The sequence below is a fragment of the Lithobates pipiens genome, unplaced genomic scaffold, assembly GCF_037356315.1.
Source record: "Lithobates pipiens isolate NorthernLeopardFrog02 unplaced genomic scaffold, aLitPip1_a1.2 Scaffold_18, whole genome shotgun sequence".
NCBI lineage: Eukaryota > Metazoa > Chordata > Amphibia > Anura > Ranidae > Lithobates > Lithobates pipiens.
This window is the reverse complement of record NW_027507758.1, coordinates 450,538,806-450,566,582: the sequence shown is the minus strand read 5'-3', so window position 1 is coordinate 450,566,582 and position 27,777 is coordinate 450,538,806. Positions and strand designations below refer to the sequence as shown.

The 27,777-nt window shown below is 42.8% G+C and overlaps 1 protein-coding gene across 1 annotated transcript in view; it reads left to right on the top strand.

Moving 5' to 3' along the window:
• The window catches only part of SLC9A9 (solute carrier family 9 member A9), a 1,026,444-nt gene that overhangs the window by 380,460 nt on the left and 618,207 nt on the right, over positions 1 to 27,777 (top strand). The window contains exon 9 of the mRNA XM_077488236.1: positions 13,645 to 13,733. Within this exon, the coding sequence (XP_077344362.1) occupies positions 13,645 to 13,733 (89 nt within the window). The remainder of the gene's footprint in view (positions 1 to 13,644; positions 13,734 to 27,777) is intronic.

Genomic DNA, 27,777 nt, shown 5'->3' with positions numbered 1-27,777 from the left:
CATGCAGCGTAGGTTAGCTGAGGCATTCGGTCCGGAGTCCTCTGGGTCACTAAGGACAACATGATCCGCAGCTACCTCCTCCCAGCCACGTACAAGTCCACGTGTTTCTTGGGACTGTAAATCATCCCTATAAGACTGCTGCTGCTGCTGCTGATGCTGAGTGCCAGCCTCCACCTCCATGCTGACACAATCATCCTCCTCCTCCTCTTCCTCCTCCTCACCCTCTTCCTGTGTGATGGGTGGCACAGCAGGAACACTGTCTGGATAAAGGGGGCCTTGAGAGGCAAGGAAGTCCTCCTCTTCCTGCCTCTGTTCTGCCTCAAGTGCCCTGTCCATTATTCCGCGCAGCGTATGCTCCAAGAGGTGGACAAGAGGTACAGTGTCACTGATGCATGCACTGTCACTGCTCACCATCCTTGTGGCCTCCTCAAACGGTGACAGGACAGTGCATGCATCCCTGATCATGCCCCACTGGCGTGGTGAGAAAAACCCAAGCTCCCCTGACCCTGTCCTGGTGCCGTAGTCGCACAGGTACTCATTGATGGCCCTCTGCTGCGTGTGCAGCCGCTGCAGCATGGCCAATGTTGAGTTCCATCTGGTGGGCATGTCACATATAAGGCGGTTCTTGGGCAGGTTCAACTCCTTTTGGAGCTCAGCCAGCCGAGCACAGGCATTAAATGATCGGCGGAAATGCACACAGACTCTCCTGGCCTGTTTCAGGACATCCTGTAAGCCGGGGTACCTGCCCAAGAACCGCTGCACCACCAGGTTAAGGACGTGAGCTACACAGGGCACATGGGTCAGTTGTCCCTGTCGGAGGGCGGAGAGGAGGTTGGTGCCATTGTCGCAAACCACCATTCCTGGCTTAAGCTGGCGTGGCGTCAACCACCTCTCGGCCTGCCCCTGCAGAGCTGACAAAACATCCGCCCCAGTGTGGCTCCTGTCCCCCAAACAAACCAGCGCAAGCACGGCATGGCATTGTTTTGCCTGCGTACTTGCGTAGCCCCTGCAACGCCTATGGAGCACCGCTGGTTCTGAGGACAGTGCACTGGAAGAGGCCATGGAGGAAGACGAAGAGGAGGGGGTGGAGGAGAGAGGTGTGTCACAACCAATAGTAGCATTTTGGAGGCGTGGTGGCGGAACAACCTCCAACACTACTGTACCTTGTCCTGCATCCTTCCCAGCAGCCAGAAGAGTGACCCAATGGGCCGTGAAAGACAGGTAACGTCGCTGTCCATGCCTGCTGGACCATGAGTCAGCGGTAATATGCACCTTACCGCTGACCGCCCTGTCCAGCGAGGCAAGGACATTGCCTTCCACATGCCGGTAGAGAGCTGGAATCGCCTTCCGTGAGAAAAAGTGGCGTTTGGGGACCTGCCACTGAGGAACCGCACATTGTACAAACTCACGGAAGGGGGCCGAGTCTACCAACTGAAAAGGCAGCAGTTGAAGTGCTAGCAATTTAGCCAAGCTAGCATTCAACCGCTGGGCATGTGGATGGCTGGGAGTAAATTTCTTCCGCCGGTCCAGCAGCTGGGGCAGGGACATTTGCCTGCTATAATCGGACGTGGATGTACCACTAGCAGAGTTCCCGGAAGCACTTGGCTGTGACACACCTAATTCTACACCTTCATTCCTCTCAGAGCAGGTTTCAGAGAGGACTGAAGGTCTAGTGGGGTTGGAGATGCCAGCTGATGAGGAGCAAGGAGAAGTCCGCTTTGTTCTTTGGTGTGGGTCTTTGAGGTATGCTTGCCAACGAGCTGCATGGCAGGTCAACATATGTCTGGTCAAGCATGTGGTGCCCAAGCGGCTGATGTTTTGGCCACGTGAGATACGCTTGAGACATATGTTGCAAATAGCAGCGGTGCGATCTGATGCACTCGTCTCAAAAAAGGCCCACACCAAAGAACTTTTAGAATAACGCGCAGAGGAAGCGCTCTGCGCAGGCGGAGCTCTGCGGTGTGATTCAGTCGGTGTGCTGCCCCTAAGCTGGCCCCCGGAGGGCATCCTGCCTCGTTGGACATGTGCCTCCTCCTCCTCCTCCTCCCTCCTTCCAGGCACCCACGTGGAGTCAGTGCCCTCATCATCCCCTCCCTCTTCATCGCTGTAGCAAACCTGGCAGTATGCTGCAGCTTGTGGAACATGACTGCCAGATTGCTGTGCTTCTTGAGCATCCTCTCTCTCTGCGCTCACGCTACTGCCTTCCTCTAGCTGAGTGTCATCATCAGAGCCCACCAAACACTGGGCATCCTCCTGGAGCATGTACCCAACACTGTGCTCAAAGAGTTCAGGAGACTCCTCAGGAGGATGTGGTGGGTCTAGGGAAGGAGTCACTGATGATGACATTGAGAGGAGGGACGACGATGTGTTGGCAGCTGCTTTTCTACTACCCTGAGACTGGGTGAGAGAGGATGAGGAGGATGAAGAGGGCTTGGTCATCCACTCTACCAAGTCGTTGGCATGTTGCGGTTCAACATGTCCAGCTGCAGAAAAGAAGGACAAGCATGTCCCATGGCCACGTGCTGATGTCAATGCACCGCGTCCACGACCAGCACTGTTGTCTCTAGACACAGAGCCTGCTTGCCCTCTTTTATCGGCTCGCGCCTGTCTGCCTCTCCTTGCTGGCCTTCCAGACATGGTAATGGCCTGAAGGGAGTTGGGTAAAACAGTAGTTGGGTAGTTTATATTGTGCTGGAGGCACACAACACCCACTAACTCCTGCAGATGCCTTTTTTATAGAACAGCAGAGTTAAAGGGGTATATACAGATGTATACTGTGCTGTGCTGGAAGCACACACAACTTCCAATAACTCCTGCAGATGACAATCGGGCCCAAATAGAGAACAGCTATGTAGGTGGATTATAGCGGTATGTACTGGGTACAGAGCACGCACACAGCACGCACTATCTCCTGAGTGACACTACTGACTGCAAGCTCTATTGTTAAAGATGGACCACTAGCTATATAGGTGAGGTGAATATCACGGTGTATACTGCGGTCAGGGCACGCAGACAATAACCAGAAAACAGCAGAGTTAAAGGGGTATATACAGATGTATACTGTGCTGTGCTGGAAGCACACACAACTTCCTATAACTCCTGCAGATGACAATCGGGCCCAAATAGAGAACAGCTATGTAGGTGGATTATAGCGGTATGTACTGGGTACAGAGCACGCACACAGCACGCACTATCTCCTGAGTGACACTACTGACTGCAAGCTCTATTGTTAAAGATGGACCACTAGCTATATAGGTGAGGTGAATATCACGGTGTATACTGCGGTCAGGGCACGCAGACAATAACCAGAAAACAGCAGAGTTAAAGGGGTATATACAGATGTATACTGTGCTGTGCTGGAAGCACAGACAACTTCCAATAACTCCTGCAGATGACAATCGGGCTCAAATAGAGAACAGCTATGTAGGTGTATATAGTGGTATGTACTGGGTACAGAGCACGCAGACAGCACGCACTAACACTACTGACTGCAAGCTCTATTATTAAAGCTAGATCACTAGCTATATAGGTGAGGTGAATATAGTGGTGTATACTGCGGTCAGGGCACAGACAGTAACCACTACACAAGAGCAAGATAGTAAATCAGCCAAAAACGATTGGTGTGTAACTGTGTTGAAGGTACACAGAACACCCACTGCTTCAGACGCCAACACACTGCACGAGGCTGCCTTAATGGCGGCCTTATATAGTGTGGGGCGTGCACTACACAGCCTGAGCTATGATTGGCCACAGGCAGGATGCCTGTGGCCAACCATGGCTCTCCTCGCTGCTGGCGCTGCGATTGGCAAAGCATGCGGGGTCACAGTGCATGCTTGGCCAATTGTGAGACAGCAATGCATTGCGCCATCGCAGTACATTGTGGGCCACACGAATTTTGCCGCGAACGGCCCAAACGTTCGGAATTCGGCGAACGCACGAACGACCGATGTTCGAGTCGAACATGCGTTCGACTCGAACACGAAGCTCATCCCTAATCATCACTAACACTTGAAGTAACAGTTCCAGACACTGTTATAGAAAACAACAAAGTAATACAGGTTCAGTAATCCTGATAGTAGAAGGCACAGCAATTCTAGTACATCAGTAGATCCTTAGCTTTAAAGGTATCACACTGGCAAAGCCTATATTACCAAAGCAGCTTCTGCAAGGGGGGTGGCTGACAGGAGCAGGCAACACTTGGAAGAAATATGCAGGTCCTATGAAGCAGTATCAGTACGGAGAGTGATAAAGCAGATAGCAGTGTTCCTAAACTTGAACAGGAAACTATCCCTATGGCTAATACACTGTCCCTAGCCAGTGTGGTTCCTTTCCCTACTCTAGCCACTAAAAACTGCGCACCACAAACTATTTATTAGCATTGCCCACACTAAATATGACCACCAAAATTACCCAGTTCTGCATTGTCCTATTGGACCACTGCTCCAGTGGTGATGGTGACACCTACAGAGTGTGCAAAGGAACAATATTCCTCTCATCCTCCACTCTATCTGTACAGCAGCATAGCCACACAATGCCACCTACAGAATGGGGGATAGACTGCAGCTGCCTACAAGCTGCCGCCAGTATCAACAGAATGCATACAGACTAGCGATGGAACGACATGATGGTCTAAACAGGTACATATACAGTATATAATGTGAGGCGTCCTGTGTGACCACAAAAGTTGTACGTTGGTCTGCCCTCTTATACTTCCTAAAAATCCCTGGGTGTCCTGAAAAAAGCTGGTAGAGAATTGCAGAATGGAAAAGGACAACCCTTGGCATCAGGGCCGCTGTTAAAAATCATGGGGCCCCGTACAGCCTACCTGGCAGGGGCCCCCCACATAACAGGGGTGGAGCCTGAACACCCCTTCCTCTAACCCGCGAACTGTGTACAATGGAGAAATGCAGGGTTTAATATACATATGCAAGAATCAGAAGTGGGTAATGCATAGAATGCAGGTGTTTAGAACATGTAACATACAGAATAAAGGGGTCAGGAGTAGGTATTGATTAGTTCAGGGGTCAGGAGTAGGTAATGCGTATAATGCAGGGGGTTTGGAATATGTAACATACAGGCATACCCCACTTTTAAGTACACAGTGGGGTTTATTTACTAAAGCTGAAAAGTGCAAAATCAGGCTCACTTCTGCATAGAAACCAATGAGCTTCCAGGTTTTATTACCAAAGCTTAAATGAACAAGCTGAGGTTAGAAGCTCATTGGTTTCTATGCAGATGTGAACCTGATTTTTCAATTTTCAGCTTTAGTAAATAAGCCCCATTGTGTACTTAAAAGTGGGGTATGCCTGTACAGAATAAAGGGGTCAGGAGTGGGTATTGATTAGTTCAGGGGTCAGGAGTGGGTAATACATAGAATACAGAGGATCTGGAGTATGTAGCATACAGAGTGCAGGGGTCAGGAGGGGGTAACAGGCAAAGGTAGCAAATAGGGTAGGGTTGCCACCTGTCCAGGATTCACCCGGACAGTTCAGGTTTTGAATCATGTGTCCACTTAAAACCTGGACACAATATTAAGGCAGTAATGTAGCTTAGAACAGTAAGGGTGAGCAGGCACTATGCAAGCCACATTACTATTCTCCTTGGAGCGCCCAAAGGTGTCCTAGGTCTTTTGCAATCCTTTACAGAATCCAAAAAATTAATGAAGAAAAAGTAGCAACCCTAAAATAGGGGTATACAAATGTTATCTCCCGTGTGGCATTTGATAGCCCAAAATGACCCATACCATTAAAGGGGACCACTTGCAACTGTGTACAATTAATGTAGTTGCAGCCAGGTACAGGTTTTAATGGATTAAATCAGGAGGCAAATTATTGCTTCCCCACCACCTAGCAAAAACCCACTGAAAAGTGATCCACTGGATGACTCTTCAGTGGCCAACACAAGCATTCACTAATACGCAGCAATTATGCCCCTGAGATGTGTCACTCCAGCCATGTGGTTACTGTGGCAGCATTAATACTGTATATTAACGCAATAGAAAGTACAGCAGGGAAAAGACTTTCACTCTGGGCGTGGTGAATACCCAAAATATTTTAGATATGTGGGAGAGCAGTATGCAGTATGGCCACATTTATGCTCAGAGCCCGGGCCCAGTCTCTACCTCCACCTAACATTCCCCTACTTCACAAGCACCTGGTCCTGCTGGCTTCTTTTATCTGGGGTCCTCATGCAGTGCTTCTCCTGGGGTGGGGGGCTTGGATCTTCTGGATCTGGGAGCGTGGGGACCGGCCAGAAGCGGAGCTCCTCTAAAACCTCTGCTCTTTCCTCCCGGGCACGAAGTTGGACAGCCGGAATCAGAAAGCGAAGTATTTAAACACTTTCGGGAGTAATCTGCAGCCGTATGTCCAGAAAATTACATTACACAAGTCCCGACAGGCGTATTGATATAGAAGAGACTGGGAATTGTGTGATGTACTGTATGTAATAGTCTGGACATACGGCTGCAGATTACTCCCAAAAGTGTTTAAATAATTTGCTTTTTGCTTCCTCCCACGCACACTACATGGGACCCTAGCTCAGGATTAGTATAGTCCCCATAATTTGGGAGTCCCCTCTCTGCCTCCGGGCCCCCCTGCAGGGCAGGGCCCAGTACAGGAGGGCTGGTGGTCCCCCCCTATCAGCAGCCCTGCTTGGCATTATCAGCACATTTACAGATTTGTTTAATGTGCTCAAGATTCAAGGCTTCACACGGCAGTAGAAAAGTTAAGCCAAGGTAAACCTTATTGTATCCAATTCAGACTGCTGTTTCACTGTACTCTAGAAAAAGAAAGGTTTTCTGTAATTGCAGTTTGAGTGTTCTAAAATAATAAAAACATGTACTAACTGCTCTTACATTTTAAAAGGTACACAATGTATGTGCTCTTTTATTGTGAGCATTTTTATATTTGCATCTGCATTGCAATTTTGTTTTTCCAGTAAAGGTCAGAAAACACGTAAGGTCTATTTTCCTCTTGATTTATATTTCTCTTTCTACCTCTCTCTGCTAGGTGCTGTGTATTTTTCCTGATGACAAAGATAAGTGTGAGATGGAAAAATGAGAAAGGAGCAGTGACATTCCTGGGGTGCTTTAATAGGCAGAAATACAGTGACACAAAATAATGTTTTGTTCTCCAAAAATAATCCATACACATACACTACTTAATGGCCCTGTAATCTGTCTTGTATTAAATTGTTTCTAACTGTGTTTTCTGCATCCTTTCTGTGAGCTCTTGATCCTCTCCTTTTTCATCTCACTTTAGTTTATTTGGAATGAGCAGTGCATGTTATGGCGCGTACACACGATCGGACTATCCGGTGGACTAAGTCCGGCGGACAAACCTCTGGGCTTTGAAGCGGAGGTCCGCCGGACTTTCCAAACGAGCGGACCTGCCCACACACGACCGGACTTTTCCGGCTAGGTCTAGGTCTAGGTGTGGTGGACAAACCGCCGGACTATGGCGGGAGTCCGCCGGACTTTTGAAATGAACGGACTTGCCCACATACGGAGGAAAGTCCATTAATTTTGAACGCGGCTCCAGGTAGACGGGACTAGCTAAGGAAGTCAATGTCTCCTCCTTAGGTGACGAGATTCACACCTCGCTGGCCCCGTCACCTGGTATGGACTTAAAGGGGAAGCCCTATGCTGAAAAAACGGCGTGGGCCCCCCCCAGGTCCATATCAGACCCTTACCTGAGCACGCAGCCCGGCCGGTCAGGAAAGGGGGTGAGGATGAGCGAGCGCCCCCCCCCCCTCCTGAGCCATACCAGACCGCGTGCCCTCAACATGGAGGGGTGCTTTGGGGAAGGGGGCAACCTGCGCCCCCCCACCCCAAAGCACCTTGTCCCCATGTTGATGAGGACAAGGGCCTCTTCCCGACAACCCTGGGCGTTGGTTGTCGGGGTCTGCGGGCAGGGGGGCTTATCAGAATCCAGGAGCCCCCTTTAATAAGGGGGGCCCCAGATTCCGGCCACCCACCCTATGTGAAAGAGTATGGGGTACAATGTACCCCTACCCATTCACCTGGTGAAAAAAGTGTAAATAAAACACAACACAAGGTTTTAAAATAATTTATTGCACAGCTCTGGTGGTCTTGTCCCCCTCTTCGGTTCTTCTTGCCGGGCCTCCGCTTTCTTCTCCCAGCTCTTTTACTAGCAGTGGCCTGGTCTTCTGTCGCCACCGCCACCACCTTCTTTTCTTCTTCTCTTCTTCCTTGAGGTGTTGACTCGACACTGTCTCTGGCCACAATGACAGGGTCGCATTGTGCGGCGACTTATATAGGGACAATGGGCGGGGGTCACCGGATGATGTCCCCACCCCTTATGATGTCACAGTCCAAGAGGATGCTGGGACTGTGCCATCATAAGAGGGGCGTGGTCATCATGTGACATCACCCGGTGACCCCGCCCATTGTCCCTATATCCCTATATGTCATTGCGACCAGAGACAGTGTTGAGTCAACATCTCAAGGAAGAAAAGAAGAGAAGAGAAGACGGCAGCGGTGACAGAAGACCGGGCCACCGCTAGTAAAAGAGCTGGGAGAAGAAAGCGGAGGCCCGGCAAGAAGAACCGAAGAGGGGGACAAGACCCCTGAAGAGGGGGACAAGACCACCAGATAGTCCAATCGTGTGTACGGGGCATTAGTTGCAGTCATGAGCACTGCTCTATTCACACTACAAATCCCATAGACCCTAGTCCATTGATGGCAAACTTTGGCTTTCAAGTTAAGAATACATACATGAATATAATACATAAAACATCTTTTTTTTTTAAACCGTGTCACTTTAAGTACCATATATATATATATATATATATATATATATATATATATATATATATATAATATGCTTATATATGCTTTTTAGAGTGCTGATTTGAACTTTTTTTTCAGCAAATATATAACTAAATGTATTTATTTGATTTTTCCTCTAATAAAAGGGAGAGTAAGTGAATTCTTCACTGTCACGTTTCACCTTCAGCTACTTATTTTAAGCTTGTTTTATATTTTTTAAACACCAAAGAAGCACACATTTTTCTGATGTTAATGTAATGTATTTAGCAACATGTGCCCTTAATAATCTTGCATTTTACTTTGCCTTGGGTTGTATGCGATTATAATTGTGATGTACAGTAGCAGTAGTAGTAGTAGCCATTTAGGAATTACAAATGCACAAATATGAAACAATTACATTCAAGCCGCAGGTGATGCTTGCTTAATTTCATCATAGTAAGGAGTTTGAAGCAGGATGATTCCCAGCAGTGTGATAGTGGATGCAAACATTGTGTTTCTCTCTGCTGTCAATGGCTCTTTAACAGCTGTGTGGAGTTAATGATGTTTAAAAAGCACTTCATTAGATGTAGTTCCTTGGCTTAGGATGCAAGTCGGTTAACCGGTACAGCACATCATCCAGCATGTGTTAAAAGTGCAGCTGCAGGGTCCTGTCACAGACACAGAAATCAACATTTTCTGGAGGGATTTGTGACGGAAGTCAAAGTAAATCCTTGGAGGATGTGATGCCCTACTTGGGAACATCTCAATGTGAAAATATGGCAGTGGAACAGCTCTAGAGGATGGCTTGTCTTATATAAAATTATTGTTATATAATTAAAAATGTCTCCTGAGAAGTGTACAACTTTTTAAATGTGTTATACCTTAGCAGACACTTTCCATGCTGCCACTGTACATATACATTAAAGAAACTTGAAGAAGATTGTATTTTTCTACCTTTTATGGGTGGTCGTTGCTCAAGAAGCTCTGCATTGTGGGTCGGGAATGTAATGTTTACTAAAGAAAGTGGTTTTCTGTCACTTTTACAAGTGGCTTGTCACCAATATGGACAATTTAAACAGAGCATAGAATGAAAAAATGTAAATGCAGAGATTGATTTACTAAACCAGTAGAGCATGATTACTTTGCAAAGTAAGTTTCCACTTAGCTTAGTGATGGGGTGAAAATTATTTTTGCAAAAAGTGCACAATCAACTCAAACTTAAAAAAAAAAATGTTTGCATGATTAAAGGTAGTAAAGCTTTATCTCATTCACTAAGCTATGGGAAAACTTTTTGCTAGTGAAGTGCCTATACTGCTTTAGTAAATCAATGCCAGACTTATAGGCAGCTGACATTCTCTGCAAAATTGTTTTGTAAAAGTTCAGCTGTCCTCTCTAATCTTCTATCTGTTTCACTGTGACTGCCCATCGCACTGGAGAATTGAACTACTTCTTCCCTGTGCTATAGCCGAACGACGGCTATAGCGCAGGCCTAGTTTGCCGGGAGGGCATACATGGACGTCTTCCTGTGATCACACTGCCCGTGTGCCCCCATGGCGCACAGTTTGTGCGCTGTGTGGTCGCTGAGTCCTTCAGACTCAGCTAATCATAGATCGAAGTAAAGGGCCAATCACAGCACGGCACTTTACCATGTGATCACAGCTGATCACAGGATGTAAACACAAGCCGCCTATTGGATTTTCTCTTTCTTCACACTGACAGCACGAGGAGAGAAGACGAAAGACTATCATTTATATTAAAAGGACATTGGCACTGATAATTAGGGCACTGATTATGAGTGTCCTAATTATCAGTGCAGTCCCACCAGTGGCAACCAGTGCCCATCAGTCCTGCAAATTATTGCCCATCAGTGCCCATCAGTAATGCCAATCAGTGCCTCCTGATTAGTGTCACCAATCAGTGATGCCTATAAGTGCCGCCTACCAGTGCCTATTAGTGCCCATCAGTGTTGCCTATCAGTGAGGTCATCAGTGCCACCTCTCAGTGCCCTTCATTGCCACATATCAGTGCCACCTATCAGTGTAGCCTCATCATTGCCTCTTCATCAGTGCTCACCAGTGCCCCCTTATCAGTGCCATCTCATCAACACCATCAGTGCCCATCAGTGCAGCCTCATCAGTGAACATCAGTTAAGGAGAAAAAATATCTGCTTGCAAAATTTTATGACAAACTATGAACACTTTTTTTTATTTTTTTTACATTTTTTTTTTTTGTTTAGCAAAAAATAAATAAAGCTCTAATTGAAAAAAGCAAAAGAAATGTCATATGGGTACAGTGTTCATGGCCGTGCAATTGTCATTCAAAGTGTGACAGTGCTGAAAGCTGAAAATTGGCCTGGGTAGCAAGGGGGTAAAAGTGCCCAGTAGGCAAGTGGTTAATGGAAGGTATAAAATTGAGTGGAGTCAATCTCAACTTTTACAGCAAAGGTTGAGATTTGCATACAGTACCTTCAGTAACCTGTGTTACTGGATGTACAAATCATATTGACTTGTAATTTTTGCTGACCGTAACCTTCACTTACTGTATGTATTACTTATCATACACTGAGTTTGAATTACCTAGGCTTGTGATTCAAGTAACTGACTCAAAAATGAATCTCCTAACAACATACCGTATTTAAGGCGCACTGGATTATAAGGTGCAGTCTCAATTACGGGATCTATTTCTGTACTTAACCCATACATAAGACACATTGTAATATAAGGCGCATGCTAAAACATACAGTACGGTCAGTACGGTACGGCTACAAAAAAAGGGTAACGGAAGCAAAACAGTGAGTTTAGTTGACCTTTATTCTACTATTTAACAATACACTCACATTATTTTTTAATCAATCTTCTCCCACAAATCTATCAAAGTCGTCATCTTCTGTGTCTGAATTGAACAGCTGGGCAATTTCACCATCAAACATGCCGGGTTCCCTCTCATCATTTTTGAAGTCAGTCTCATTGCCAGGTGGCTGTTCAGTAATGATGCCGGCTTTTGCGAAAGCTCGGACAACAGTTAAAGCAGATACCTTAGCCCAGGCATCCACAATCCATTCACACATGGTGGCGTAACTCGCCCTGCGCCGCCTCCCAGTCTTAGTAAAGGTGTGTTCGCAGTCTGTCATCCATCGCTCCCACGCTGCTCGCAATTTCACTTTGAACGCCCCGTTTACACCAATGTCCAGCGGTTGGAGTTCTTTTGTTAATCCTCCCGGAATGATGGAAAGCTCCGAATTCATTTGCTTCACTTGGTTTTTCACAGTAGCAGTGAGATGGGCGCACATGGAGTTGCAGATCAACAGGGATGGCGATGGGTGGAAAAAAAACATCCGGTCTCTTTACATACACCTCTCTCAGCCACGCTTTCATTTTCTCCTCATCCATCCAGCCCTCTTGATTGGCCTTAATGATGTTTCTGGCTGGAAACCTTTCTTTTGCCAGCATCTTACTCTTAAATATGACCATAGATGGTAGTTTCTGTACATTACTGTGGCAACCAAGAACAACAGTGAAAGCTGACTTCTCATGCCCCGTGGTGCATATTGATACCATGCTGGTCCCCTTTTTCTCCACAGTATGGTTCACGGGGATGTCAAAAGTGAAAAGGACCTCATCCATGTTGGTGATGTGGTTGGGCTGGATCTTTTTGTCGGTAATCTTGTTACTGCAGTAGGTGCGGAAGATGGCCAGCCTTTCTTTGTAATCTGCTGGCAGTTGCAGTGCCACGGTAGTCCTTGCACGGATGGAGAGATGAAACCTTTTCATAAAACGAAAGCACCAAGACGGACCTCCTTGAAAGTGTTCGAACTTCATGTCTTGTGCTATCGTTGTTGCCTTCAGTCGAATGGTGACTATAGAGATGCTTCTCCCAGCTGTTCTTTGTTCAATAATCCATTGTTCAAGTTGGTCTTCTAAGTGTGGCCACCTCGCTTTGTTCCCGTGGAAATTGTGTTTCGTCTTCTTAATTTGGCACAGTTTATTTTCTTGCTTCCTCCACTTCCGGACCATAGATTTATCGATACTCCATTCCCATTTACAACTGCGTAACTGATTGCCTGTAATTTTAATTATGCCTCCTAAGCATGTCTCTTCACTGGTGCCATTTTTTGGGGGGGTCCTTAGACAAACAAATGTTGTTTTGCAGCATACCGGAGGCATGGCGGAGGTAAGCGTACATACTGTACGTATTACATAATGTTCTCTGATTGGTTTATCGCTGCCAGCGTATGTAGTGTACATATTACATACCTGTGTCAGCGGGAAATGGCCCGACAATTAAGCGGAGCACTTACCAAAGTCACTTACCAAAGTTGCACAACAATATTTTTACAGAGTTTGGAACTCAGTGCACACATAGCGCACCGGATTATCAGGCGCACAGTCGATTTTTGAGAAAATTTAAGTCTCTCAGGTGCACCTTATGGTGCGGAAAATACGATAGTTTCCTGCGAAGAAGAAACAAGATACCTCTTCCGCTGCCTTGTGCAGGAAACCTTCCATTAAGAGCCAAATATTTCTTGTTTATTGAAGCGGAATTGCCACCTGAAGTTTTTCCAAAAATATACAATTTTAGGGAAGTCAATGTAGCATGTTCTTTGTATTGCTTAGTGGTATCTACCATCAAGACCCCTATGTCACTTAGAACTACAGTGTAAAGTGGAGAAAACAGCAGATAGGCACCCCTGAATGTGTCAGTTACTGAAAAAATTCAGGTGGTGACTCCTCTTCACTGGAGTGGTATTCAGCAGTGCGGGCAGTGGGATGGGTATTTGGTTTTTTTTCTTTGCTGTTAACTTTATTGAAATACTGTAGATTCATATAGAAATTAGTTTCTGTTTTAAGGAGTTTATTTTTATTTTTATTTTCTTGTAGGTATTGTGGCTGTCCTGTTTTGCGGAGTCACCCAAGCACATTACACCTATAACAACCTTTCTGAAGAGTCCAAGATGAGAACTAAACAGGTAGGACTATAATACTTATTACTAACATGCTAGACTAGAAACAAACTGCTTTTGTAAAAACATGCTATCTGTATAGTAGAAGATAGCTAGGATGATATACTTGCTGCTTTTTACAACACCTACAATTTTCCTCTTCTAGTTTGTGTTATATATATCAGCCTTAGAGCAAAATTTCACCTTACTCTCTCCCTCCACAACAACACATTAGGCACATATCAGCCACTGGAAGAAACATAATACCAGGTACTTCCAGGTATGGAGAAGCATGCAACAAACACTGATGCTTGGTAATTGTCCCAGAGCTGTCATACTTTGGTAGGAGAGCCTGAAGTCTGGACTGACTATGAGCTCACACGGGGGTTTGCTTTGCCCCACATGGGCAAAGCCCAGGTTTACACTAAATACCACTATCCAAATTTTTTATAAATACCACTTGAAAAATATGTAGAGTATATAATGTGTGTATGTATACAGTCTGTTGGAACATTATTTTTGTAATAAACAGTAAATAAAAAATACTGCTGTGCTGCCTCAGTGTAGAATAAATCCACAGCGTATGAACAAATGTGTATAATAAGAAACTCAAACTATATATATTTGCCAAATGTGGTTACTGCCAACACCGCACTGTGTTCCCACCAGTAACAAAATAATAATTATAAATAAGTGTTGCACATACCAGAAAAAATAAACTGATACTGTAAAAGAAATAACCTCAAACGACCCATGCTAAAAAAAATATCAAATCATCAAATGAAATCAATTCACACTATTCATTAGAATAGATCAATAAAATCAATTCACACTATGGATTAAAATAGTTCAAGAGAAGTCAAGTGGACCTGTGCTAAAAAGTGCATAATAGTCCATATCAAATGATAAATGAGGTCTAGTTTTCTTACTTCATTGCAGGCAGCTTCAGTGTGACAACATTTAAAAAAAATGGTGTACTTCCAACTAATCATGACACCTCAGTGCTCCCAGTATTCTCAGCTCAATGAGTAATCAAATACACATTTGATTAAATATAGAAATCCTCCTCCATCGATGTTCACCCACTTGTGGTCCTTTTCAGTTGATTTGGATATGCTCTGCTTTTGGTCCCTTTTAAGACTCCCTCACATGCGCTCATCCATATGTTAGGGTAAAAACAAAGTGACCTCCCATAATATATTGTCAGTAAAAATAGTTTTATTAAAGGAATAATTATTCATATACTCAGCATAAAAAGATCTCCAACACATTATTTCCAGTCTGGGATGCCCTATTCGTTACATCATGCCCACATGACTTCACTTTTTGCCCGTAGCAAAGAATCCTGTCCCTTTGCTCTGGGGTCAGAAGTTGAGGATCTGATTGCCACCTTGGAAAATAGGTGGGAACAAATGTATCCAGAGGAGTGTTAAGTAAATTATACAAATTTGAGATGTGCAATAATGGACCTTGTTGTTTATTAAATCATACCACTCTTATCAAATTGTATTTTTCTGAATAATTACAGTTTAAACCATAAATTGTCTCCACCCAAATAAGTTATTCTGTTGAAATACCTATTTTGTTATATTAATATATCACGTTTTTATTGACGTATCTATATAGATGACCCTGGTCCAGTTTTTAAACATGTCTTCATCTTCCATTTTTGAACATATTTATGAGCACTCGCTTATGTGATCCTGTACAAAGCTGCACACTTTGAAACTACACATATAAATCTGAAATTAATGCAACTAGATAAATTGTGTATTTTGTTAGCGTTTCCTTTAGCATTGAACATGGGGAAATAGGCTTTACTTTGTATCTTCATAAAAAAGCCCCCCCCCCCATGCCATCCATACCAGGTAAGAAAAAGGTATTTTCTAGTAATGTTTACTCAAATTGCTGTCACAGTGCTGTTTTCTTGTTGGGAAAATTAAAGGTTGCGAACATCAACTGCATTGTGTTTGGACATAGCAGAATTGATGGACCAGTTAACCTATGTCCCTTTAATTTTTCTTGTATTGAAGCATCCTGCAGAGCTGCAGCATGAGTTTCTGCATATATATTAAAAGACAAAGGCAAACTATATATAGGAAGTGTTAAAAAATAAGATATTTCCACCACTGTTTTTTACAGTCAAGGTTATACCATTCCTTAGTGACAGGTTAGATTGGTAACCTCCATTTATTAATTGTGTACATAGAGAAATATCTGTTTCCTTTAGCATTGAACATTGGAAAATAGGCTTTACTTTGTTTCTTCATAAAAAAAGGCTCCTTCTCCAGAAAGGGCACCCATACCAGGTAGAAAAAAACTGATATTTTCTAGTAATGTTTAGTCATATTGCTGCCACAGTGCTGTATTCTTCTTTCTGGGAACATTGAAGGTTGGAAACTTTGTGCATAGAACAAAAACAAACAAAACACTGAAAGGAGGCTGGGACTAGGAATACAGAGTATTTCCTAGCTACAAAGTGAGGAAAGGACAAAGGAGAGTGCTCTCTGATCCCACCCAATTGTGTAACGATAGCAAATAAATTTTCGATATTTTCACACTAACCTTCCTCCATATTGGATGACTGGCACTTAGGAAGAGGAGCGAAGGAGACATGCTGGAGCAGAGGTCGGTAAGTCCCCTGTGTCAGAGCCATGCACGCGGGGGGTTGGGGGTGCTGTCAGAGCCGCGCAGGAGGATGTCATGTCAAAGCCACACACGGGGGTGCTGCCAGAGCCACGAGCACAAGTGGCTGCATTTGATGGGCACAAATGGCATGCGTATGATGGGCTCAAGTGGCTGCATATGATGGGCAAATGTGGCTGCATATTCTTTGCACAAGTGGCTGCATTGGATTGGCAAAAATGGCTGCATTTGACAGGCACAGTGGCTGCATATGATGGGCACATGTGGCTGCATATGATGGGCACATGTGGCTGCATATGATGGGCACAGGTGGCTGCATATGATTGGCACAAGTGACTGCATATACTGGGCACAGGTGGCTGCATATGATGGGCACAGGTGGCTGCATATGATGGGCACAAGTAACTAAATTTGATGGGCACACGTGGCTGCATATGATGGGCACAGTGGCTGCGCTTGGGCACAATGGCTGCAATTGATAGGTACAGTGGCTGCATTTGATGGGCACAATGGCTCCATTTGATGGGCACAGTGAGGATGCAATTGATGGGGGGGAGGTTTAGTATTTTTCAGTTTGTTACACCCCCCCCCCCCAAAAAAAAAAATTGTGAGTACTAGCCGCCACTTTCCTTTATGTAATTTTGTCCTTTCCTCACTTTGTAGCTAGGAAATACTCTGTATTCCTAGTCCCAGCCTCCTTTCAGTGCTTTGTTTGTTTTTGTTCTGAGCACATGTAATTGCTGGAGCTAGACATTCTATGAATTGTTGATCTGATATTCATTTGTGAAGATCTGCACACGTTTTGGATTAAAGTTTTCTACGATCTGTGAGATGTCATTTGAATCAAGACTGTAAATTACAGCTATCTAGAATGTTATATTCTAAAAGGTCAGTCAATCCACACCTGATATTTTCAGAAAAAGATCAACAGAAAATAACCGACCTACTTTTAAAGTGAAAAGGCAGATTTTGCTGTAGGGATCACCTACAGTCCAGAGTTATCCACATACAGTAATTCTTTTACTACTCCAAAATATCACCAAAATTCCTATTTGAATAACCCTGAGCCCAAGCCGTCATGGATCCCAAGCTGTCAGGTAGAGTTCTACTTTAGGGCTGAGACTCCAACAGGGGCATCTCCCTGCCTGAACTTCAAATTTTCCAAACAGTGAAGTCTATTATCTGCTGCAGCAGGAGGTGTCTAATGTTTTTTTTTTAATCCATGTTTTAACATACATTGATGAATATTCAGAAAAGGGGAGAAATTGAGAGGGGATTATCACGGTGCTTGCAAATAATAATGGAGACCATCATTGATGAATGTTTTTTGTTTTTTTTTGTATTGAAATTGAAGGAATTTCCATATTAATCATTATTGTATCCATACCAGAAAATCCTTTACTCAACCCATTGAATGTCAGATCGCTTGTATTTATGTTGCAGTTCACAATTATGAAAAGATGAAAGATTTTTTTTACAGAAATGTACCCAATTTTCTTTAACCTAAATATAGGTTTTATTAAAGCTGGAGTTTTTTTTTTTTTTGAACTGCAAAGGAAAAGGCATAATGAGCTAGTATGGACCGCATACTAGCTCATTATGAAATACTTACCTTAGAACAAGGCCCCGACATCTCGCCTGATCCACGCAGAGGGAGCTGACATGTTTCCTCAGCGTGTCTTCCAGATATCGCAGCTCCGGCGCTGTGAGTGGCCGGAGCCACGATATTGTCTTTCTTCTGATGCAGTCAGCGACGCATTGCGAGGGGAATATCTCCTAAACCGTACAGGTTTAGGAGATATTTTTTTTTTACCTACAGGTAAGCCTTATTATAGGCTTACCTGTAGGTTAAACTCATAAAAATGACTATATAACCGCTTTAAATAAAACAAATTCTAAAATGATTGTAAGCCAATATAATGGCATAATGCAAGATAATCATGGGATAATGTAAGCAGTATTTCTTTCTTGTCATGGAGTACTATGACTACACGTGGGATTGAGAGTCAGCCATGCATCACGTTGGGTATTTCAATTTGATGAGTGACTTTTTAGTATGTTTACCAGGTGCTATCTTTTGGCATTTCACATCGGATGGTATAATATCACAAGCATTTCAAATGAATAATCAGTTAAATGTCAGGATTGTTTTTGTGGCAAATTATTTTTAATAAAATACTAACCTGCCTGTTTCTTTTTTAGCTTGAGTCATTTCATTAACGCATTTATGTGCTGCATATTTTGAGGGTGTTTTAGCTTGGAATGAAAATAAAATGCAAATGACATTTGAAGTAATCTTTTCTAAATTAAATGAAAATAATTAATCGTATTCACCCAGATGGATGGATGTAAATAATCTCATAGAAAGACAGAAAATCCATCAAAGGTTTTTTTTTTTTTTTTTTTTAATTGCTAATTTCCAGAGTTCAGGAACTGACAATATCATTAAAACATTATGTAATTTTGCACAAATGTACTGATATGAGTTTAATCACTATTAATTGTATGTTTATGTGCATATTTGTGCCATGTACATTTTACAGTAAAAATAAACACTGTTTGCTTCATTCTCCGAAAAAAATCAAAAAAAATCTGTGACATCTGGCCTCATGCACAAGTCTGTATACAATTTACAACGAATCTTGCTGGCAGCAAGACCCTGATTAAATGTGGTCCGTACTGCATCGAAGCTCATGCAGACATTCATGTGCTTATGTTGGTACCAGTTGAGGTATATACTATGTACATTCATTCTACACTGACATCATAGTGTGCCATTATGCTCCTACATTTGCATAAGGGGCAGAGATCATTTCTGCACAGACTAGTGTGGCTCCTCCTATTTCTGTCCTGTGTTCTCCCTTTTCCTTTCATTGATAGTATTTAACAAAACAAGTAACAACAAGGGCACATTCACACTATATGCATTGGAGCTGTGAACTCCGAGCGCATAGCCTGTACCCATACCTCCCTATTTTGGAACTTGAGAATGAGGGACACCTAGGGATGAAAAAGACATGCGGAGGGCATCACGACAATAATGGGCATGGCTTAAATATGTTGAATATTGAGGTGACTTAAAAGAACATGGTTAAATAGAGTCTAAACCGGTATTAAACCCACAAGCAAACATTTATTATATTTCAGCTTACCAATTGTTAGATTTGATGGCTGCATTTGTTTTATTTTTCTTTCTTTTTTAGGCTTTCTTCTATTTTCACATGGTGATCCAGCCAGTATGTTTTTTTGTTTTTCAAAAGAACAAGCTGTCCTGCAGATGTAGCAGTTAGAGTGTTGCGAAAAAAAAAAAAAAACATTTGCCACTGACAGGGGTGCTTACAATGATCATCTTTTATTTATTTATGTAAGACCTTTATCCTGAAAGAAAGAAAGCTGTTTGCTGCAATGGCTTATAACGTGTTAGTGTATTTAAATCTGTTAGTCCATCTAACACCCCCCTCCCTCCAGATTGACAATGCTGCTGTTCAAAGGTGCCCCCATTTCTCTTTCATCTAGAGTTGTGTCTTACTAATACCAGAGGTGTGTTACTGACCAGATCACCAGGTGAAAAAGCCTAAAAAAACAAAACAAAAACAAATGCAGCCACCACATCTAATGATTACTAAGCTGCAATATAATACTTTTTTGATTTTGGGTTTAATAGTACAGTGGTATATACTGTAACCAGTCCGCAGTCCTTGTACACACAAAATACTCCCTCATTTCTGTGCTCACTGGCATAAATCTGCCATGTATAGACTCAGATACAGTCATGGGCTGAGGTATACTTAGTCACCCTTTATATCAGAATCCCTTCACATTAAAGTCTCCTCTTTAACACCATGAGTTCCCTCCTTCACAACAGTAGTTCTCCATTACAACAGAAGACCCCTTACATTAAGCACCACCCTTTCACATCAGAGTCCCATTTTACAGTAGGAGTCCTCTCTTCACATCAACAGTGGCCCTTTAAATCAGGAGCCCCTATACTTAACATCAGGAGTCCTCTTTACATTTGCAATGGCCCTTAAATTTGTGGCCCCTTTCCCATCAGATTCCTCCTTTAACATTGGTATTCCTCCTTTAACATTAGCATTCTCCCTTTACATCTGGAGACCCCATGACATCAGCAGTCTTCCTTTCACATCAAGAGTCCCCCTTTACATCAGGCACTGTTAGGAAGGGTGATCCAGGGTTATGAATTGAATAGACAGGAATCCTAAGTCTAGGATACAGACAGCTGAGAGTGAGATAGTGGAGGGAGTTGGGCGGTGGACGTGAGAAGTATCTGGGGAATCGAGGAGCCCAGGAGTCTATCAGGAACTTGAGGCAGGGAAAAGGTGCAGGCATTTAATGAAGAGAGGACCGAGGTCTGCTGTGTCAGGACAGGAGTGACTGATGACAGGGAAGAGGATCGAAGATGCCTTCCTGGGAGGAGAGCCGTTCTAGTGCTGGAGGGTTTAAAACACTGATTACAGGGAGAGAAGTAGTGGAGCTGGAGCTGTCAGTGGTGGGGAAGGAGTGGAGAAAAGCAGATGAGCTGGACTGAGAGGAAAGCTTGTAGGGAGGAGAATGTGTGTAGGTGGAGCAGGAGCAGATCCCTTACCCGTCAGATGTCAGAGATGCCCTCCATGTACCTTTCTGTATCGTCCCGTGAACACGTCCGTTCGTGACGAAACGCGCATAGGGAGGTAGGCGTTCTGATGTCTCCGCGTTCTACGCCCAGCTAGGAAGTGCGGGCGGCATACGAGACCCGGCCGGCTCGTTTTTCTTATTATACGATCGTATTCTTCTGTGTACATGTGAGTGCAATATTGTTTATCTTTTAATCCCATTAAACTAAGAGGTTTTACGCTATGCGAGTGCCTTTCTGATTTTTTATATGATCCACGATACCCTCGTTCCTTGTCTGGAGGCTTCGTATCAGAGATAAAGGCTGTGTGGCTCCTGTGACGGTTCATCCAGAACTTCTGTGCTTTTGCCTTGTTCATCTCATTGACACTGAGATCTATAATTTTGGTAAGCGGCCCCTCTTCTCACTGGTGGTGGATTGTTTGGATTTTTCTTTCACACAGAACATCGTGGGTGTTAACTCCATATTTTCACTTTGTAAGAATCAACACTGCTCTTTGGACATTATTTCAGGGATTTTTTTTTTTTTTTTTTTTTCAATACTCTTTTTTGTTGTTTTTTTCTGTTCATTCATTACAACTAATTTGGGGGGGTGTCGGTTTATTTTCTTTTATCCAGACAATTTATGTGATTTATATATAAGGGGTATGCAATTTATGCTAATCATATTGTGGGCACTGATTCAAAAAAAAAAATATTATTTTTTTTGTCCCTTATATGGTGAAAAGATATTATTCACTGATATAATTCAATTATTTGGATTCTTTTTGTCACTAATATTTTTTTCTTGTGATTATTGATGAATCTTTGTGATTAGATTTATTTTTTGTTTAGAGTTTTTTTAGCGCAGCTCACTTTTTTCACCTATCCCCTCAATATCACTCTGCCAGGGAAAGACAGGCTGGAGGCCGGAACTTTAAACTAACTGACGGCCAATGCGGCACTAGCTGTCTCCGCCCCTACATAAAAATAAAAATCCCCGCTCTGCTACTGCTTCCTGGGGCACCACTGATGGAATAATGGGGCCCCAGCAAATGTTATTTAATGATTGGTCAATCTAGAAGCTGCTCACAAGCTTTGAAAACTGCCAGCACTCTACAAGAGTGAGTGCCAATGGAGGCAGTGTGGGAAATGGCTAATCTGAGTGGGACTGTGGTACATAAATCCAAATCCGAGGCTGTCCCACAGCATCCAGGACTGTTGGGAGTTATATTTACCTTTCCAAGCATTGCAAATCCTCAGCCTGCCCGCCCTGCCATGGTGACGTCACTTCCACTTTCCAGACTGGTCAGCGTGGAGCTTCATGTCAAGTGGATACTGCACAGAAGCCTGTATCTGAATTCAACACCCCCATGGCCGAGGGATCGATACCGGAGTCTGCAGAGCAGCATCATAGCACCCAAGGACGTTCTTACCTTGATGGGCATCTCCACCTCATGGACCTGCAAGTTTTATACCTTACACAGATTACACTAAAAACTGTAGGATTTATTCAGTTGGCGTCTCCCCCCTCACTTTCTTTCCAAACTTGTTTATAGAGGCACTGGACACCCTCTGAGGATGGCTGCCTCCTTTTTATATTCAATCTTACTATTGATCTCAAAAGATTTGCTATTAAAGCTACTTTATACTTTTTTCAAACAGAAGGCCTCACTCTATTTGGAGCACAGGAATTCTTCCCTTTTACACTATATGCATTGGACTGCACAGGGAACACTTGCCTATCACAACCCCAATGCATAGACAAGCAGCATGTTGCAACACAGTACACCACTTTGCAATGCCCTGGAGTGCATCAACATTATATCAATGTCATTTTGTGATTATTCAATGGAGAAAAAGTTAACATTACAATGAATCCTTATAACACTTTGGCACTGCTCCCTTCATAGCGCTCACCAGTGACCATGGTATAATGAAGCCACTGGTACCATAAGTAGCTAATAAAAGAACAGGCGAGAGGAAGGATCAGAGTGAGGTATAGAACCACCCTATTAACCACTTCAAGACCAAGCCTATTTCTGACACTTATTTACAAGTTAAAATCAGTATTTCTTGCTTAAAAATTACTTAGAACGCCCAAATATATATATTATTTTTAGCAAAGATGGTAGAGAATAAAATGGCGGGCGTTGCAGTATTTTATGTCACACTGTATTTGAACAGTGGTCCGACCAGCACATGACAATATACGTTGGCACAATGACATGGCAGGTCAAATGGGCGTACAGGTACGCCCCCTTGAAGAAGTAGCATTGTGGGCGTGTGGGCGCCCACCGCATGCTCCATGACCCATGATTGTGTCACAGAGCGGAAGAACGGGGAGATGCCTTTGTAAACAAGGCATTTCCCTTCCCTGCCTTGTGACATGACAGAGATCACTGTCATGTGAGTAGTAGCCCATACCCCCACAGTTAGAATCACTCCCTAGGACACAATTAACTCCTTGATTACCCCTAGTGTTTAACCCCTTCCCTGCTAGTGTCATTTACACAGTAATCAATGCATTTTTTTAGCACTGATTGCTGTATAAATAAAAATGGCCCCAAAATAGTGTCAAAAGTGTTTGATGTGTCCGCCATAATGTCACAGTCATGATAAAAATTTGCAGATTGCCACCATTACTAATACAATAATAATAATAATAAAAATACCATAAAACTATGCCCTATTTTGTAGGCGCTATAACTTTTGCGCAAACCAATCAATATATGCTTTTTGTGCTTTTTTTTTTACCACAAATACAGTATGTAGAAGAATACATATCGGCTTAAACTGAGGGGGAAAAAATGTGTTTTTACATATTTTTTGGGGGATATTTATAATAGCAAACAGTAAAAATATTGCTTTTTTTTCAAAATTATCACTATTTTTTTTTATTATTGTTTGGGTACACTGTCGGACGACTCCGCAATTTTCAGTTAAAGCGACGCAGTGCCAAATCACAAAAAGTGCTCTGGTCAAGAAGGGGGTAAATCCTTCCGGGGCTGAAGTGGTAAATGCAATTTATGTTTGGAAAAAATACACTTTTTTGAATAAAAAAATAGGAAAACAGTTAGCCCCATTTTTTGCATAATGACGTGGTCAGATGATGAAAGAAGAACACAAGAAAAGTTAAGGCTCAAGATTGTGACCGCAACTTCAACGTAAAAAGGGCATTTAGAACATTTTCTTTTCAGCAATCAGAGGGAGGTGTGAGATGGGCTTTAAATGCTGCGTTAACATTTTAGAAAAAAAGAATAAATGTGCTTATTTTTTGAAGGAAAAAAAAGTGCATTTATTATTTTTTCCACAGGAGCCTGTAAAGCATTGCACCCAAAATTAGTAGATTACAGGTGTAATGTCAGGCTCCTGCAAACTCTTCCTCTAGCTGGCATTGATTACAGAAGGATTTCCAAACTTCTGAATGTTCCAGTGAGCACTGTTGGAGCTATAATCCAGAAGTGGAAAGAACATAATTTCACCATAAACCAGCCACAACAAGGTGCTCCTCACAAGATTTCTAACAGAGGAGTGAAAAGAATTATCAAAAGAGTTGTCCAAGACCCAAGGACCATGTGTGGAGAGCTTCAGAGAGACCTAGAATTAGCAGGTACAATTATTTCAAAGAAAACCATAAGTAATGCACTCAACTGCCATGGCCTGTATGCATGCTCACCACGCAAGACTCCATTGCTGAAGAAAAAATGGATCATGTTGTCAGAAAATTTTTATATCCAGCTTTCAAACTTTGTTGGTCAGAAATTCAGACGGAAAAAGTCAGATGAAGCCCACACACGGTCGGATTATCCGACAACATGGTCCAATCAGACATTTTCCATCGGAATGTCCGACCGTGTGTACAAGGGCTCAGAGGTGAGTAATAGAGATATGTCTACAAGACAGGCACCACGCTAGACTTAACTCATGGCATGCCTGCAGTTTTTACAAAGTATTTTCCGACAAAATGCTCCGATCGGACATACTCCGATCATGTGTAGAGAATTCCGATCGGACAAAGTGCCACGCATGCTCAGATCAAATTCCTACATCAAAGCTATCCGCTACTAGCCTGAACGTAGTCCCATCGTAACGAAATAACGTCATCACGTTCTGAACGATCGGATTTTCCGACAACTTTTTCCGACCGTGTGCATACAACAGTTTCGGACAAAATCCGACGGATTTGGTTGTCGGAATCTCCGATCGTGTGTACAAGGGCATAGGATGTTGGCTTCAAAGTCACGCAAAGCCATTATGCTGGTTGTCCTTATTAACCTGTTTCTGAGGTTTTGTACTTTCTAGTTAAGTGACTCAGAAATTATTAAAGACTGTGAATAAGAATGACAACCAGGTACCTAGCATTTTTAAAAACAGAGGCAGCCTACATATGACTCCTAGTCCAGGTTTCCAATGATGTGGTTTAAACCCAAAAAAACAACATTTATTATATTGCAGCTTGCCAGTTCTTAGATTTGTAGGCTGCATTAGTTTAGTTTTTTCAGCTCTCTTTCTTCTATTTTCACCTGGTAATCTGCTCAGTAAGTTTGTTATTTTTCAAGGCAACAAGCTCTCTTGCAGATGTAGCAGTTAGAATGACACAAACCAACACTGACAGGGGTGCTTACAATAATCTGTTATATTTATGTAAAACCTTTTATCCTAAAAGGAAAACAAAAAAATGATTGTTACTGCTTAGCTGGAATTTGGCTTCAATTTGTTAGTATATGTAAATCTGGTAGTATATCTAACACTGTCCTCCATCAGACTGACAATGCTGCTGTCAAAATGTGCCCCTGTTCTTTCATCCAGAGATGATACACTCTAATGGAAACGGTGAAAACAGAGGCAAAAAAAAAAGCCTAGATAAAATGATGCAGCCTCAACATCTAATGATTGGTGAGCTTTAATATTTTACAAATGTTGGTTTTGGGTTTAATACCACTTAAAGATCAGCAGTTCTCTTTGGTTTAACCACTTCAGCTCCGAAAGACTTACCCCCCCATGACCAGGCCATTTTTTTGCGATACAGCACTGTGTTATTTTAACTGACAAATGCGCTGTCACGCGACACTGTACCCAAATAATATGTATTTCCTTTTTTCCCCCACAAATAGAGCTTTCATTTGGTGGTATTTGATCACCTCTGCAGTTTTTATTTTTAGCCTTATAAAAAACATTTTTTGTTGCTTTCTGCTATAAAACATATCCAATAAAAAAACGTAAAAAAAAAAAATCAAATGTCTTCATCAATTTAGGCCAATATGTATTCTGCTACATGTTTTTGGTAAACATAATCCCAATAGTCATATATTGATTGGTCTGCCTAAAAGTGATAGCATCTACAATCTATGGGATATATTTGTGGAATTTTTATTTCTTTTTGCTAGTAATGGCAGCAATAAGCGACTTATAGTGGGGCTGCGATATTGCGGCAAACAAATTGGACACCTAACTGACACTGTTGACACTTTTTGGGAACCAGTGAAACTAATACAGTGATCGGTGCTAAAAATATGCACTGTCACTGTACTAGTGACACCGGATGGAAATGGGTCACCATCAGAAGCAAACAAAAGGTTAACTGTGTGCCTAGCCTGTGTTTTTGTACAGTGTGAGAGGGGCTTTTACCAGGGGAAGACATGTATCCTTGTCGCTGCTTTGGAGAAACACAGGATCCATGCCTTCTCTACTGCTAGAACTGCAATCTGCCTGTGGTTTTGTACAGTGCGTGAGGGGCTTTTACTAGGGGAAGACATGGATCCTTGTCGCTGCTTTGGAGAAACACAGGAACTGCAATCTGCCTTGTTTACATAGGCAGACTGCCGTTCTGTCTCTGTACCAAATGATCAGCGGGTGCCGGCGAACATCATGCCTGCGGTACCCTTGGATCTGCTCCCGCTGTGTATAGTCACAGTGGGAGTGAGCTGTCGGCAGCGCACATTTGCGTCTGATACCTGGAAGTGCAGGATATTGTATATACCCGTGATCCTGTGCACAGAGGCTGCCCTGTAGCCGTATATCTGCTATAGGGTGGTTGGCAAGTGGTTAATACACTATGTTTAATACTTTGTTTAAACCACAGTAATTGACCATACTCCATATCATACTATCACACTGTATATAATTCTCACAACTTGATTTCCATAAAAAAACTATATTTAAAAAATCCACTTTGGACAGAAGGAGAATAAAAACCTGCCTGCAATTTGGCATATGTGAACAAGGGAAACTATAACTGTTTGGGTCAATTTTATGTCCTATAAATAAATCTTTGTTTTACAAATAAACATTTGAGACAGAGGATTCCCAAAACACTGTGGAATAGCTAAAGAGATAGACCGGCAAAAGAAGCTTGCTTTGCAGCTACCTTTGTATGATTAAAACCTCATTTGGAGTCTTATGGCAAAAGTTCAAGTTATGTAAACAAGACAGCTGTTTTTTAATTGTTTATTTTTTAATTCTTGACCTTAAACTAATTGTGTACACATTGGGTCAATATACATTTTCTGTAAACACTTTCCGTATAAATTGTTAGAGAAGAGAGCAAGAGAGCATGCTGTAGTTCTTGTTGCTCTGTAGCTGCATTGCCAGCTTATTATATCAAATTATTTTGTTGAAGTTTATTGTGAAATGTATATCCAAACAATCATACCTAGATAAAAGAAGTGCTTCCTACTGACTGTTCTGCTCAGTGAGGGGCTCTTTACCCAGTGTCAATTGTAACAGGATTTACAGACTGGTGGGAGATGTAAGTTTCTGCCAAGGGTTTGTGGCTCATTATTGTGTTGGCTCACAGCGGTGTAGCCTTGGA